The 14329-nt window shown below is 32.1% G+C and overlaps 3 protein-coding genes across 5 annotated transcripts; 1 reads left to right on the forward strand and 2 right to left on the reverse strand.

Moving 5' to 3' along the window:
• Nucleotides 1-4365: 4365 nt before the first annotated feature.
• Nucleotides 4366-4749, reverse strand: LOC124426184 (corepressor interacting with RBPJ 1-like). Its single transcript, XM_046967568.1, has one exon. The coding sequence runs from the start codon at nt 4747-4749 to the stop codon at nt 4366-4368; it is 384 nt and encodes a 127-aa protein (XP_046823524.1).
• LOC124426343 (keratin, type I cytoskeletal 9-like) lies at nt 4625-11080 on the reverse strand. 3 transcript variants are annotated; one of them, XM_046967924.1, is made up of 8 exons: nt 11041-11080; nt 10586-10889; nt 9781-10402; nt 9451-9583; nt 9204-9322; nt 7627-7721; nt 5867-7092; nt 4625-4762 (listed from the first exon to the last, which is right to left on the reverse strand). In XM_046967924.1, exons 2-7 carry the CDS (start codon nt 10594-10596, stop codon nt 5985-5987), a joined length of 2088 nt encoding a protein of 695 aa, XP_046823880.1. In that variant the 5' UTR covers nt 10597-10889; nt 11041-11080; the 3' UTR covers nt 4625-4762; nt 5867-5984. The 3 variants fall into 3 exon arrangements, with proteins under 3 accessions (XP_046823880.1, XP_046823879.1, XP_046823877.1); XM_046967923.1 differs by having other exon boundaries at nt 10952-11073; XM_046967921.1 differs by having other exon boundaries at nt 10586-11074.
• Nucleotides 11081-11220: 140 nt separating this feature from the next.
• Nucleotides 11221-14205, forward strand: LOC124426344 (kelch domain-containing protein 4). Its single transcript, XM_046967925.1, has 9 exons — nt 11221-11432; nt 11538-11708; nt 11790-12025; nt 12101-12267; nt 12348-12494; nt 12590-12808; nt 12884-13083; nt 13170-13356; nt 13428-14205. Exons 1-9 carry the CDS (start codon nt 11319-11321, stop codon nt 13577-13579), a joined length of 1593 nt encoding a protein of 530 aa, XP_046823881.1. The 5' UTR covers nt 11221-11318; the 3' UTR covers nt 13580-14205.
• The last annotated feature ends 124 nt before the right edge of the window (nt 14206-14329 follow it).

A 14329-nucleotide genomic window follows, 5' to 3' on the forward strand; every position in this document is an offset into this window, starting at 1 on the left:
TTGTGTATAATTTTCAGTTTTTACTAATATTACAGACTACTTAATATCTAGTATTTTGGTAGTGTAAGTTATATGTAACCGTAAATGAGCGTTATTACTTGAACCGTCAACAAATGTCCTCATTATTCTTCCATGTAATTATGATTCTTTCAACTATTTCTTTTCTCTTCCTTTCTTTCTTTTTTCCTTTCTTTCATTTTTTCTTCTTTCTTTTCTTCCTTTTTTTTTTATCAGTCTTCTTCAATAAGAAAAACAAAGCCTATGATATTTCTTATTACATCTTCTTGATATTTATTAAACTTTTGAGCTCTCTCTCTCTCTCTCTCTCTCTCTCTCTCTCTCTCTCTCTCTCTCTCTCTCTCTTTCTTTCTTTCTTTCTTTCTTTCCCTCGATATATCTCTTTCTTTTTCTTTCTCACACGAAGTGTTACCGCTATAATCGCCATAAAAATGTACAAGAGTACCTGCGCACCAGGTATCGCAACCAATTCATTGTTCAAGATAGGAAGAACAAAGGTTCGCAGTTGTAGCACGTGCAAACGAAAAACTTTACTGTCGTGAATGCCGCCACCATAAAATCATAATCGATTTATGACTGCGGCACTTTTCACTCGAAACCTTCGAAGGTTCCTAAGAAAGGTATATACTTACCTAGATTTTTTTTGTAGATCTATCTACAACAGATGACGATGGAAGTGAAAAAGGGATGATAAGGGACTATAATCCAAATCCATGAAAATCCTTGATTATCACTACGACGAAAGTAAAATGTTTATTTATTATCATTGATCCACTCAGGATATCAAATTTACAAATTGATCAAATCAGAAACAAAAATGTATAGGAAAGTGTTATTTTTAATTATAATTTTTTTAATCATCCTTATCTAAAATACTTTCTAATTTTAAATCAAATAATAAAGAAGATAATAAATTTGCATTAACAAGTCATTCGATTTAAGACGATGATATAAAAACAACATTTTCAATGTAATGTAACAAGTGAGAAAATTTTTCTAAGAATAAAATTTCCGATCGTTTACGTTACCTGATAAATATCTAAAAGTAGAAACACACAAAGAATCTTAACGTTAGATAGAAAAGAACGCGTTGTGCTTTCCCTTAGCTACTTTGGATCTTGATGTCGAAATAATGTTTTCTTACTACCTTGTTATCGAGACTATCGAGATACCTTTTACTGTTTCAGACGGATCTTCGTGGGAGGTTGCGCAGCACGCAAAAACAGAGATCCATACGCAAGAATAACACCTTCCGCGTCTGGCTAATCACAACACTTAGAACGCCCTATACGTATACGAGATACGACATTGGAAAAACATTCGATCATCTCGAACGAAACGACCAAGGAAATGAGTAAGAACTACCACGATTAACGGCATAAGGAGAAACGAACGTAAACGTTCTGCTAATCAAAACAATGGCCCCGTATGTATCTATATACTATTGTAAGAATCATCAATTTTATAACGAACGATCGAAAGAATCAAACATAAAAATGATATATCTATGATACATACTTACATTTACTTTTAACCATCCTAAAGGATCGAAAAAATCTAAGGATAATGTTGATTTTTTTCATATTTTTATTATTCGATTTGATCTATACCGTCAAAATTTCTCTCGATAATTTTTCTTCCTTCCTACGTTATATTACGTCTTATTTGATTAAAAATTGCAACGTACAAATAGATACATTATTTATTTATACATATATATATATATATATATATATATTTATATATATATATGTATGTATAAAATGCTTGTCGTAGTAAAATATTTTACAAATTGCTGATTTTAAATTATTAAAAAAGAAAAAAGAATATATAAAATACGAAAGAATTCGATCGATTCTTTCGGATGTGCAAACAAGATACTATCGCGGGATATCACGGCCCTACTTATCATAACTCTTATCATAATTTATGCCTGGTCGAACCTACACACGGCGGCGTTTAAATTGTCACCTGAGAATTTCTTACTTCGTATACAAAGATGTGTGTGTGTGTGTATGTGTGTGTTGTAGTGAGAAAAAGAGAGACTATGTTGTGTATATGTGTGCGTATGTGTGTGTGTGTGTGTGTGTGTGTGACAAGGGAATTGTAACAACGTTTAATTGCGATATTAAATTTTTCATTGAAAAATATTAAGTTGAAAAATGCAGTCGAAAAAAAAAAGATGTTACAAATATGATCAACATCAATCGTATTGTATAGTGCACTTTAAGAAAGATCATTATTACAAATAGATTAAATGTTTATATAAATTCAATTATGTGATGACACAGTTTAATCAGAACTACTACAAAGTCTATAAAAAATGTAATGAAAATACACATTAACTTGAGATTTCATAGTACGGGAAAACGGTATGTATGTATTTACAGTGTTATCTTGCAAAGATTTATTTAATTATTTATTGAAGATCTCGATTACGTAACGTGGTATGTAGTTTACTTTTATATACTACATACAAACATTATCTATCGTTAGCAGAAGTTTCATTAATACATTGGTTAACTATTTTCATTATATTTACTTCCTTCTACGATAAAACTTTACGTGGGGAGGGGAAAAAAAGAAAAAAGGAAAAAGAGAAAAGAAAAGATAAGAAAAATCCCAATCTTTGGTTAATTCTAATAAAAACAATACATCACTATTTTATCGCGAGATCGTGTTATTTACAATAATCATCTTAACGTTATGTTATTGCTCCAAACACTATGCGATAAGGCAATTGTGAATTCTCGCGTATTTAAAACTAATTTGATTTTGGATCATTTTTTATAACTAACGTAAAATAATGATCGTCGTTATAAAACTTTACAACTAATCTAAAATAACTATATTATTATTTCTTATAGTATATTAATATTAATTTTTATTACTAAATCTTAGGAAAAAACAATTGCTTTGATATTCTGCTCGGCGTGATCTCTTACTTTTAAATTATTCACAAAAAATATTCATTTGGAATTGAGATGAATAAAGACAAAGTAATAATTGCAATCTTTTTTCTTTCTTTTTTTTTTGTTTTCTTTTTTTTTCTTTTTTTTTATGTTTTCTTATAATCTTTAAAATTCTTGATTAAATGATTAAGATTAAATTAAACGTTAAAAAAAAAACGTGAAAGTGCAAAGCAAATAAAACGATAACAGTATTATTCACTCGACAATAATAAGTAAGATCATTCGGTTAAGATACATTTCTATAATATTACTTAATTATATACAATTTATCTTATTAATATATCCTATATGAAGATATGAAAATATAATGATATCTATTTGATGATTATCATGCAAGAATATAATAATATTTCCTTGAACAAAAAAAAAAAAAACAAAATTCTCTCACAATTTTTCTTTCCTATTAACATAAACATTTTCTTATATTGTAATATAAACATTATTAATTGATCAATAGAGTATCATTACCTCATTATTATATATCATTCAAAGAAAAATGTCATGGGTTTGATAAATTTGAAAACGACGAAGAGATCACGTTTTATTCATTTTTCTCATTTAGGAAAAAATAGAAAAAAAAAAAAAAAATAAATAAATAAAAATGGGAAAAAAAAGAGAAATTAATGGCAGTAATTCTATCGAAAAGAATGATTGCGCCATAATTAATCAATTCAGATCTACCAATCCTAAGATAATTTGCTTTCACTTATACACACACGTATATTCATATATAAAAATAAAGGAATATCTTGTAATAACGAATCACAGAGGACTACCCGGACTTTGCTAATAATCGAATAAAATCATATCCCATATAACAAATACGTATATAGTGAAGCTCTTCGCGCGTATGAGCAAAAAAGGGAAGAGATAAAAAAACAAAAAAAAAAAAAAAAAAAGCAAAACCTCTCGTCCTCGTCCGAACCGACCGTTCTTTTTTTTCATCTTCTTTTTTCTTTTTCTTTTTTTAGATTTCATAAAAATTGGGAATTGATTTGTTTTAAGTACTCGAAGATATTCACGATATCACGGTATATGGTGGTGGTGTTACGGTATACAAAAAAAAAAAGAAAAAAAAAGAAAAAAAAAGAAAAAAAAAAAGAAAGAAAAAAAAAAGAAAAGAAAAAACCATAAGGCTTTTTGCGAATACAAAGGGAAGGGGGAGTGGAGGGGAAGGATGAAAATAATAAATTATTCTTAATATCTAATCATGCGTCGAGAAAGAGATAGAGAGAAAGAGAGGGGAGAGAGATTAATTGATTGACTGATAGATAGATAGATAGAGATATTAATATCTGATCGATAAATGGATCATGATAAAGGTGATGAGGAATAATAATATAAGGATACCGAAGAACTGTTTTTTCTTTTTCTTTTAAAGATCAGTAACGGGTCCTGAAAGATTCATACAATTGTCATGTATAGTCGTTAGCTTAGAATCTGAACGATTCTTAATATCCTTTTGCCTTTTCGACGTGACATCCTCGTCGTTGTCTAGATCGATCTCCTCATCTTCTTCGGTCTCAGGTTCGTTCTCGAGTTTCGACGTTGCCGAGGATGACGACGACGACGACGACGACGACGACGACGAAGACGAAGATGGGGAAGTTTTTTTCGATGGACGACATCGTTTTCCCAAAGAAGCAACGCCGAACGAAGGACAGGTAGAACGACGATTGGCAGAAGAGGAGACGACACGTTCTTCTTCGTCGCCGTCGTCATTTATGGTGACCTTCGCCTTTTTTCGCAGATCGTCCATCAGCTTCTCCAGTCTGACAAATCACGTTTCGTTTCGTTTCATTTTCATTCGTTACGTTTTCGCACGTTCAAGTAGGACACCACCTCTAATCGACCCGATTAAGCGTCATCAAAGTTTTTAAAAGCGAACGAAAGAGGAGTGTTAATATAAAGCAGAGCCACATACTAAAAAAAAAAGAAAAGAAAAAAAAACGCAAAAAAAACGGATAAAAAAAGAAATGAGAGAGAGTGATAGGGGGGAAAGGGAGAGGGAGAGAAAAGAAGACAGGAGAAAAATGCTATTCTAAAGGTTTCCTCTTTTTCTCGAAATCATGCCGATCTATCTGTTTCGATCGTAGAAAAGTGCGAAGGTACGTGCGTAAGAACGTGCGTAAGAATTAGAAAGTCTAAAAAGACTTGTGCGATTACTAAACAGCAAAGATACATACATACATACATACATACATACATACATACATACATACATACATACATACATACATACATACATACATACATACATACATACATATATATATATATATACATACATACATATATATATATATATACATACATACATATATATATATATATACATACATACATATATATATATATATACATACATACATACAGACAGACATACGTACATACATACATAAATATATACATACATACATACATACATGGAGTTAGCGTAAGAAGACGTGTAAACGTAAATAAAGAAGGAAAAGAAACGGGAAGGGGAAAGAAAAAAGAGAAAGAAAGACATTATCAGCAGGAGTAAATGGCAAATAATAAAAGAGACTATACTCGAGCGACATTCCAAGCGTTCTATGATCGTTCATTTTTCCCGAGAGTACGCAAAGAGTATATATAGTATATATTAATATGTGTACTGTCTATTTATTATGTAAGCGATTGCGATCGTTAAAAAAAAAAAAAATGAGACCGCTAAGTGAAGTAAAAAAGCTTCGTAAAATCGGTGAATGTATGTGTGATCGATGCGTAATCTCGGGGGAGTATAAAAAAATAGGGGGAAATAAAAAAAAAAAGAAAAAAAAAAGAAAAAGAAAAAAAAAGAAGTATAAAACTACGAAGAGCGCATGCACGACGAGTGTATGATAGAGACCTACGTGCTATTCGACATGTACATAGTAGTAGCCTCTAGCAAGCCCTTTGAAGCCCCCTTTTGCCCTCGGCGATACGCCGACGAGTGGTTTGCTTTTTTGTCGGGCCCCGCGCGTACGGAACCTAAATGTAGGCGGTGGTGTAGGTGGCGCGTGAAGGTGCTGTCAGGACTCTGGAGGTCAGGATTCCCGCTCCCGAACAAAGATCTTTCGGTACGAAGGAGCCACCGTCAACGACGGTGACCTCCGGTATGATCTCGACGAGGCGATCGCGAGGAGAACGACGAGGTTCCTCTTCTTCCTCGGATTTTGTCTCTGTCTCTTTCTTCGAATCATAAACGATCGGGGAGGACGAGATTGTGAACTGTTTCTCAAAGTCTTTATGACGAAGTGAGCATTCCTCTGCTACCGTTGCTCGCGTTATCTGATTGGATCCTCCTCCTCCTCCTCCTCCTCCTCCTCCTCCTCCTCCTCCTCCTATTCCTACTCCTACTCCTACTCCTACTCCTACTCCTACTCTTCCTCCTCCTGTTCCTCCGTTATCATCAATCATTCTCATCGCGGCAGCTCTTTTCCTGCGAGATCTCCTTGATGAAGATCTTCTTTGGCTGACGTTAACTCCAGCACCAGCTCCAGCTCCAATTCCTCCTCCTCCTCCTCCTCCTCCTCCTCCTCCTCCTCCTCCTCCTCCTCCGCCAGCTCTCGTTCTCTCAGCCTCGTCGATTCTCTCGTTTCGCCGATTCTCTTTCACGGACTCTAAATGTTCTACCCCGTCGATGGCAGCCTCCTCAGTTGGAACCGAAAACACAGCCGATAATTGTCTCTCGGCTATGACGGCGGCCATTTTGTCGTCTCCTTTCCCCTCGTCAATAGACTCGGTTAAGCCGAATTTTCGCAAGCTGCCCTCCTCCTCCTCTTTATTATCCCGGACGAGAAGAAGGGCCAACTCCGATGATCGAGAACGGAGATCGGAGACGACGGACGTGCTGGGAATCGAGGAGGAGATGGCGGGAACGAGGTTGCAGGTCTCGGTAAGAGCGGTACGCACGGGGGTGCTCGTTATACGGGGCGTTTCGAAAATTACAGGCGTGACAGATCTTGATACCACGTTTACGCACTTTGTCCCGTGCTTTGTCCCATCGGCCAGGTTCCGAGTAGCCAGTGCCTCCTGTAGTTCCCGTCGCAAGGCCAAAGTTTCCTCCTCGAAAGCTGCTATCTCTCGACCCTCGTTGCTATCCCGGAATAGAATTTCTCTTTATTACCGTACCGGCCTATCGCTTCTTATCGCAAACTACTATTATTTTTTAACGTTCGATATCACCGAACAAGGAGTGTCCGATGGACAACGAATGTCATTTTCCTAGTCAAAAGTATTCGTCGATAATTCAATTTATTAATTATTAAATTAACGTATTTATCGGCAAACCACCATGCTATTACGATCATAAGACGTGTACGGATATTGACAAGGGAAGATAACACTGCTCTGGACAATTTTTTTTTTTCTTTTTTTATCACAAATACGACATATACCTTTTTCGCGACTTATACATGTAAAATGATGTTGTATATAGCAAGCGACGAATATAGTCGCTTTAGCCGTTATGAGCGAGAGAGAAAAAGAGAGAAAAAGAGAAAGAAAGAGAGAGAGAGAAAGAGAGAAGAATACTATATGAAATTCTTTAGAAACCTCTTTCCTCCCTCAACCCTCTTACCACAAAGGAAGCATCTTTTCATACGTTAAAAGGTAACTCAAAGCCACTCACTTTACGCTCGACTTCAGTGCAGTTACTTCTTTCTCCAACTTAGACACTCGTCGTTCGGTTTCCTCCTTCTCCTTTACGAGCTTCGACACTTGGCCCTGAAATGAGAAAAATTATATTTATACTTTTATCATAAAGTAGGGAATATAAACGATGATAAAAAAAAAAAAAAAAAGAAAAAAAAAAAGATAACAAATTACAACCAAATAATTTTTATAATCTTTGTGATATCTAAAGAAGAACATAATAAAGATGCGTCATTTGGACGTTCATAATTTATTTGAAAGATAATAAAACGCGATCCATAAGTTTTACGCATATGAATATAAACATTTTATTCGATCGCAACCACCATCGTTCATAGTTAACTGAACTACATTTACATCTACGACAATGGAACGTTCCCGGAGGTTCAATTACGAGATTGCCAATAGGCAGGCGGCATGGCGGTGGCCGCCATCGCTTCGGTTGATGAGGCTAATGGATGGTTGAAACCTGAGAAGACAGGGCAAAGAGGGAAAAGAGGACGAGGGAGACCGGCTCTGACAGCCGTTAAGTGCCCCATCCTCCACCTTTCTCCACTCCTCAAACGCGTCGTTCTGCAGGCACCTCCCTTCTCTGTCTCTCTCTCTCTCTCTCTCTCTCTTTCTCTTTTTTTTTCTCTTTCTCTAACATTCGTTCGCTCACTCTCTCATCCCTTCTCTCTCCCCCATGTGAAACCTAATCACTTTTACCACGTCACGGATATTTCGTATTATGTCTACATTAGGTTCTCCGATATCAACTGCCAGTCAGTTAGAACGTCAATATCTCCCTTTGGTCAGAAATAAGATCATTCTTATAACGCTAGTCTAATCTGTGAACGTTGTTAATTTCTTTTCCGCGCGCTCGTTTCTTTTTTTATTATTTTACTTTCCTTATTTTATTTTATTTTATTTTATTTTATTTTATTTTATTTTATTTTATTTTATTTTATGTATGCATTCTCAAAGGGATCCTCTCTTTTCTTCATCTCTAATCATCTTGCTTGTTAAAAATTCAATCAATTATCGTCTACGTGTTATACCAAGATGATGACTTTGATCAAGTATTTAACAAGAAAAGAAGTAAATAAACGAGGGTCAAAATAAACTGTCTCTTTTGTATAAGAAAATGACGAAAAGTGATAAGGCTTTCACGCTCCGAACTTAGAAAAATACGGATATAATCAGCTGATAGGAATTCGCATATACGTGATAATCGAAGGGAAAGGATCGAGAAAGAAAATGAACAAAGGATGTTGGAATCACCTGGCTATCCTAATCAAACAGAACAGTATCAACACATGAATAGTATATCTACGACCGTAATATGACCGACCGTGAAAGTTCGAGTGACTAAACTTCAAAAAGATCGAATCGTATCTTAAATATATATATGGGATAGTTCGAAATGATGATAAATTATTTGTCATTGATCTTGATATTTTTAAACTTTCAATCGTTTTATAGAATTTAATTCTCATTATGAATTGTTTTCCTTCAAATTAAAAAATATTTTTTTAAATCATAATATAAAATAAAAACAATAGATATACATACCTTTAATATATCTATTTCTGTTAATCTTTGATTATGTTTCTCCTCCATCATAGATTGTACTTTTATCACTAATCCTTCCTCGCACATTTTATTCGCTTCCCTGATCTCGCGAATAAGATCTGTAGTTATAAAAAAAAAAAAAAAAAAAAAAAACAGGAATAAAAAAAAAAGAAAAAGAAAAAGAAACTAGTAATTTTCCTTTCTATCTAATTGATATAAAGTCAAAGAAAACAATAAAAACTTTTACCTGACAACATTCCTGGTTGATAATCAGAACTATGTTTATATTCTGAAAATTTTAATTTCATTGTCTCTAATTCGAATTTAGCCTCACTAAGTTCTTTGAAAAGTTGACCATTGCTTTTTTTCAATTCTGCCATCTAAAAAGAAAAAAAAAAAAAAAAGAAAAAAAAAGAAAAGAAAAGAAAAGAATCAATGAGTATATACAATGAGTATTTATGTAAATTTCTGACATTACATAGAAAATAATTCATTCAAATATATCATAAAATTATATACCAAAATTTCTTCATCTTAATCAATATCGTATTAATATATCCAATCAATTGAATCTAACCTGTTCAATGAGAGATAAAACTAATTTGTTACTCCGACCAATAGTTGTAATAGAGCTACTGCTATCAACACTATCCGATTCATCATCCTGACTATGTACAGGAGGTTCTGTAGGTCCTAAACCTGGATCTGAATATCTCCTATGTTCTGAACTTATCTCATCTTCATTAATTCCATTACTTTTATTAGCTACTGGTGGTAAACTAGCATAATCTCCATTCTGATAAGACGATAATACCGTAGAACTAGTTTTATTCTCTTGCAGACTAGTATATCCATTTGGAATAACTGGAGGTTTGGGATAAAACTTTTGCTTCAGTCTACCATGAACATTATGTACACCATAAGGCATTGGTTGATATAATCTATACATAGTTGGAAGTGATACAGGTTCCATCGTATATGTCATTGGCATTGGTGAATAACCACAAACACTAGGATCTGACATTGCTGCGAATAAACGTTGTCCATTATGATTCGGTATATGAGATTGAATTCCTGGTTGCCATAAAACTTGTGGATATTCCATGTTTGACATTGTGTTATTACTTTGTTCATATTGCCCATCACTCACCCAATTACCAAACATATTATTCTTTTTACTTGTACGTTTTTTACTTTTCCTGCAATAATATGATTAATCTTCATCTTTGTCATTGTTTCTATGCATCATATTCGAAATCTATTTTTTTTTTTTTTTTTTTTTTTTTTTTTCTAACATAACCAATCATGCAAGTATAAATGCAAGTATATAAAACTAAATTCGTTAATAACTAAATTAGAATTTAAAGAAACTCGTGATTTACCTGTTCTCCATTTTAATTTCCAGTATAAATTTTATGAAAATTAAGTTGCGCAAAAACCTCGTGACACAGAGAATAACGAAAAGAAAACCACCTAATGAACGTAAAAGTTCAAAACTTGATGATTTCAATCATATATGGCACAAAGTTATTAAAGTACCAGATACTGTCACGATGCAATAATGATATCAGTTTTTTCATCTCGTGTCATTATTGTCATTGAGGAGATTCGTTGTTTAGAAAACATCATTCAGATAATTTACGCGGTAATCCTCTTCACTGCATGCATTCATATCATATAAACACCCTGAAAAAATGACTCCTTTTATTACGATAAATAATGCAGAATATCGTAATAATCGTAACAACTTAATCCTTTGTAGAAAACATTTCTCAGAATTCGTGTGGATTTATACACTAATATATAAAATAATCGAATACGAGAATATAATTTAAACCTTAGGGAGGCTAAACTGATACAAGAATGTTAAGTTTTCAATTACGCAGGAATGTCTTATAGGTGCGCTGGTGTCGCCGATGTTAGTGCCTCCTATCGGATAATTCATTATACTAAATGTTGTAACAAAATTGTAGATAATGTATATACATTTTCTATATTATTCCGTAGGTAAAACAGTATTTATTTACATTAACCTCAGATTACTCGGTTTGTCTTGTAAAAACGTGCTGTATGTTTATCCTATAACAAAAATATTATTTTATTTTAAAGATAAATATGGGGAAAAAAGATAAAAATAAGAAAAAGTTAAGTGGCACGGCAAAAACGGCAATTAAAACGGAAAAAAAATTAAATGCTAAACAGAAGAAAGAATTAGCAGCTCTTGGAGAGGTTAAATTTGCATCTAAACGTCTTATAAAAATGAATTGGGATATTAAAACTTTTATATATTGTTGCTTATAATTTGATATTAAATAAATTATTTTAAAACTTTAGGAGGATATAGAAAAAGTTATTGCCGATATTGAACGGGAAGAAGCTCGTAGACAACGTGTTGTAGAAGTTGTAGTTGAACCACCATCTCGTAGGGTTAATTTTTCTTTTATAGCTCATCCCTTTAAAGATGAACTTATTATGTTTGGTGGAGAATTCCATGATGGTCAAAAAGTATTATTATATTATCTTTGTACAAGTTAATTATATTCGCACTGAAATTTCTATTAATGGAATATTTCCATTTTAACACAGACCACTGTATATGGTGACATGTTTACTTATAATTTAAATAAAAAAGAATGGACAGTGATAAAAGCACCAGGTGCTCCACCACCTCGATGCGGTCATCAAGCAATAGTTACTTCTACAAATAAAGGGGAAATGTGGATCTTTGGTGGGGAATTTTCTAGTCCATCAGAATTACAATTTTATCATTACAAAGATTTGTGGGTTTATAGAATGGGAGAGAAAAAATGGGAAAAAATAATGTATGTTGTGAATATGAAAAATGAAATATATTGAATTCTTAACATAATTTATATCATATGAAACATTTGTTTAAGATCTCCTGGAGGCCCCTCAGCCAGAAGTGGTCATAGAATGATTCACATGAAAAAGAAATTAATAGTATTTGGAGGTTTTTATGATAATCTTAGAGATTGTAAATATTATAATGATATTTACATGTTTAATTTGGAAACATATACATGGCACAAAATTGAATGCTCTGGTAATTCAGCAAATTAATAGAATTCCTTTATTATGAAACAATATTTTACATAAAAACTATTTTTATATGAAATTGTTCAGGAAATCCGCCAGCACCACGTTCTGGATGTATAATGTTACCTACGTCTGAAAAACTACTTGTTTATGGTGGCTATAGTAAAGAAAAAGTTAAAGCAGGAGTTGATAAGGGACAAATTCATACAGACATGTTCTTGTTATCTCCAGATAGTAAGAATATTTATATACATATTTTTTTTTTTTTTATATATATATATTAAGCATTTTTTAATTTTATCCATTACAAAATATATGAATTTTCTTAGAAAATGATCAGACCGGTCTTAAATGGAAATGGATATTAACGAAACAGACGGGTCTCAAATGTTCTCCTCGCTGTGGTATGACTGGTATTTTAATACAACCACATATAGCATATGCATTTGGTGGAGTTTTTGATAATATAGATGATGAAGAAGAATTACAGGGAACATTCTATAATGATTTGTTATCATTAGACTTAGAAAAATTCCAATGGCATGAAGGTAAACATAAATGATCTATCATATCATAATATAGATGTAATCATTTCAAAATAATATACATCATTTTAAATATAGTTACATTGACTGGTAAAAGAGAACCACCAGGGCAACGTAAAAAAGAAAAGACACAAAAGGAAAACCATGTAGACGAATGTAATTTACATGGAGATAACGAAAATAATGATATTTGTGATAATTCACTAACAGATACAACTAATTCTAATAAACTCGTACAAACTCCCGTTACTTATATCGACGAAAATGAAATATTTACAGTGAGTCTTCCTGGTTATTTTTATTTCTTACATGTGCCTTAATTAATACAAAATATAATGTGATTTTACTTGTTCTATTATATCAGTTAACAGTTAGTTCAAGTGGTCCATGTAACACACAGACAAATAGTATGGAAAAAATTGAAAATATATTCTTTCCTTCACCAAGAATAAATCCTGGACTTGTTGTAAAAAATAATATTTTGTATTTGTATGGTGGTATGCTGGAAGTTGGTGATAAACAATATACTTTCAATGACTTTTATAGTTTAGGTATGAAAGGTCTACATACTTTAAAAATATGATAAAATAACTCGATTAATATTAATAATATAAAATTATAGATTGTCGTAAAATGGATGAATGGAAAACAATAATACATGATGATTTATCTTCACAAGAATGGCATAACACAAGTAGTTCTGATTCAGAAGAAGAAGACGAAGACGAAGACGATGATGACACGAGTAATAATTCCTCTAGTAATGAGCAATAATTTATTTTATCATAAAAACATTATTTATTAAATTATTATAATTAATTAATTTTACTGGTTTAATACATTTTTTGAAATATAAATGATTTAATTGTTTACGAATAGGTATATGGTTGTTGTGATATTTATGATTATCTTAAAGCTTTATCATCATTTCTATTTTTCTAATGATTTATACCAACAATGAGTACAGTTGTAATTCTTGAACGATTTTGATGAATAAGATCATATTTTAAAGATAAAGGTTCAAACGAAGACACGGCTTTTTCGAACTTTTGAAAAAGTTTTATTTTCTCTGAAAAAAAAATCGTATCAAAAAATGGTATTTTTTCGGCAATGGTTTATGCATAAAAATAAAGCTTCTAGTAAACAAGAAGAAGCTACTATCTTCCCTACATTTTTTTTTAATATAAGATTTTCTGATCCATTTCAAACGCAAGGAAACGCGTTTCCACATTAAATGAACTTTGGACAAATGATTTTATGATAAAAATAAGCAAATATAGGTTTAGTCATTCATGCTAATGACTTTTAAGAATGATATATAATTTTGGAATAATTTCATAATTATTTATAAATAATTATTTATTGAATTTATTATTAATAAAAATACATTTTATTAATAAAAAATCTCATAGTATTCTACTAATAATAATAGATATAGAAATATTATATATCGTAATATATAAAATTTTATAAAATCATATGTTATTATTCAAATTAAATATATGATCTTATTAAAATCCCAAA

The sequence above is a fragment of the Vespa crabro genome, chromosome 8 (assembly GCF_910589235.1).
Source record: "Vespa crabro chromosome 8, iyVesCrab1.2, whole genome shotgun sequence".
Taxonomy (NCBI): Eukaryota; Metazoa; Arthropoda; class Insecta; order Hymenoptera; family Vespidae; genus Vespa; species Vespa crabro.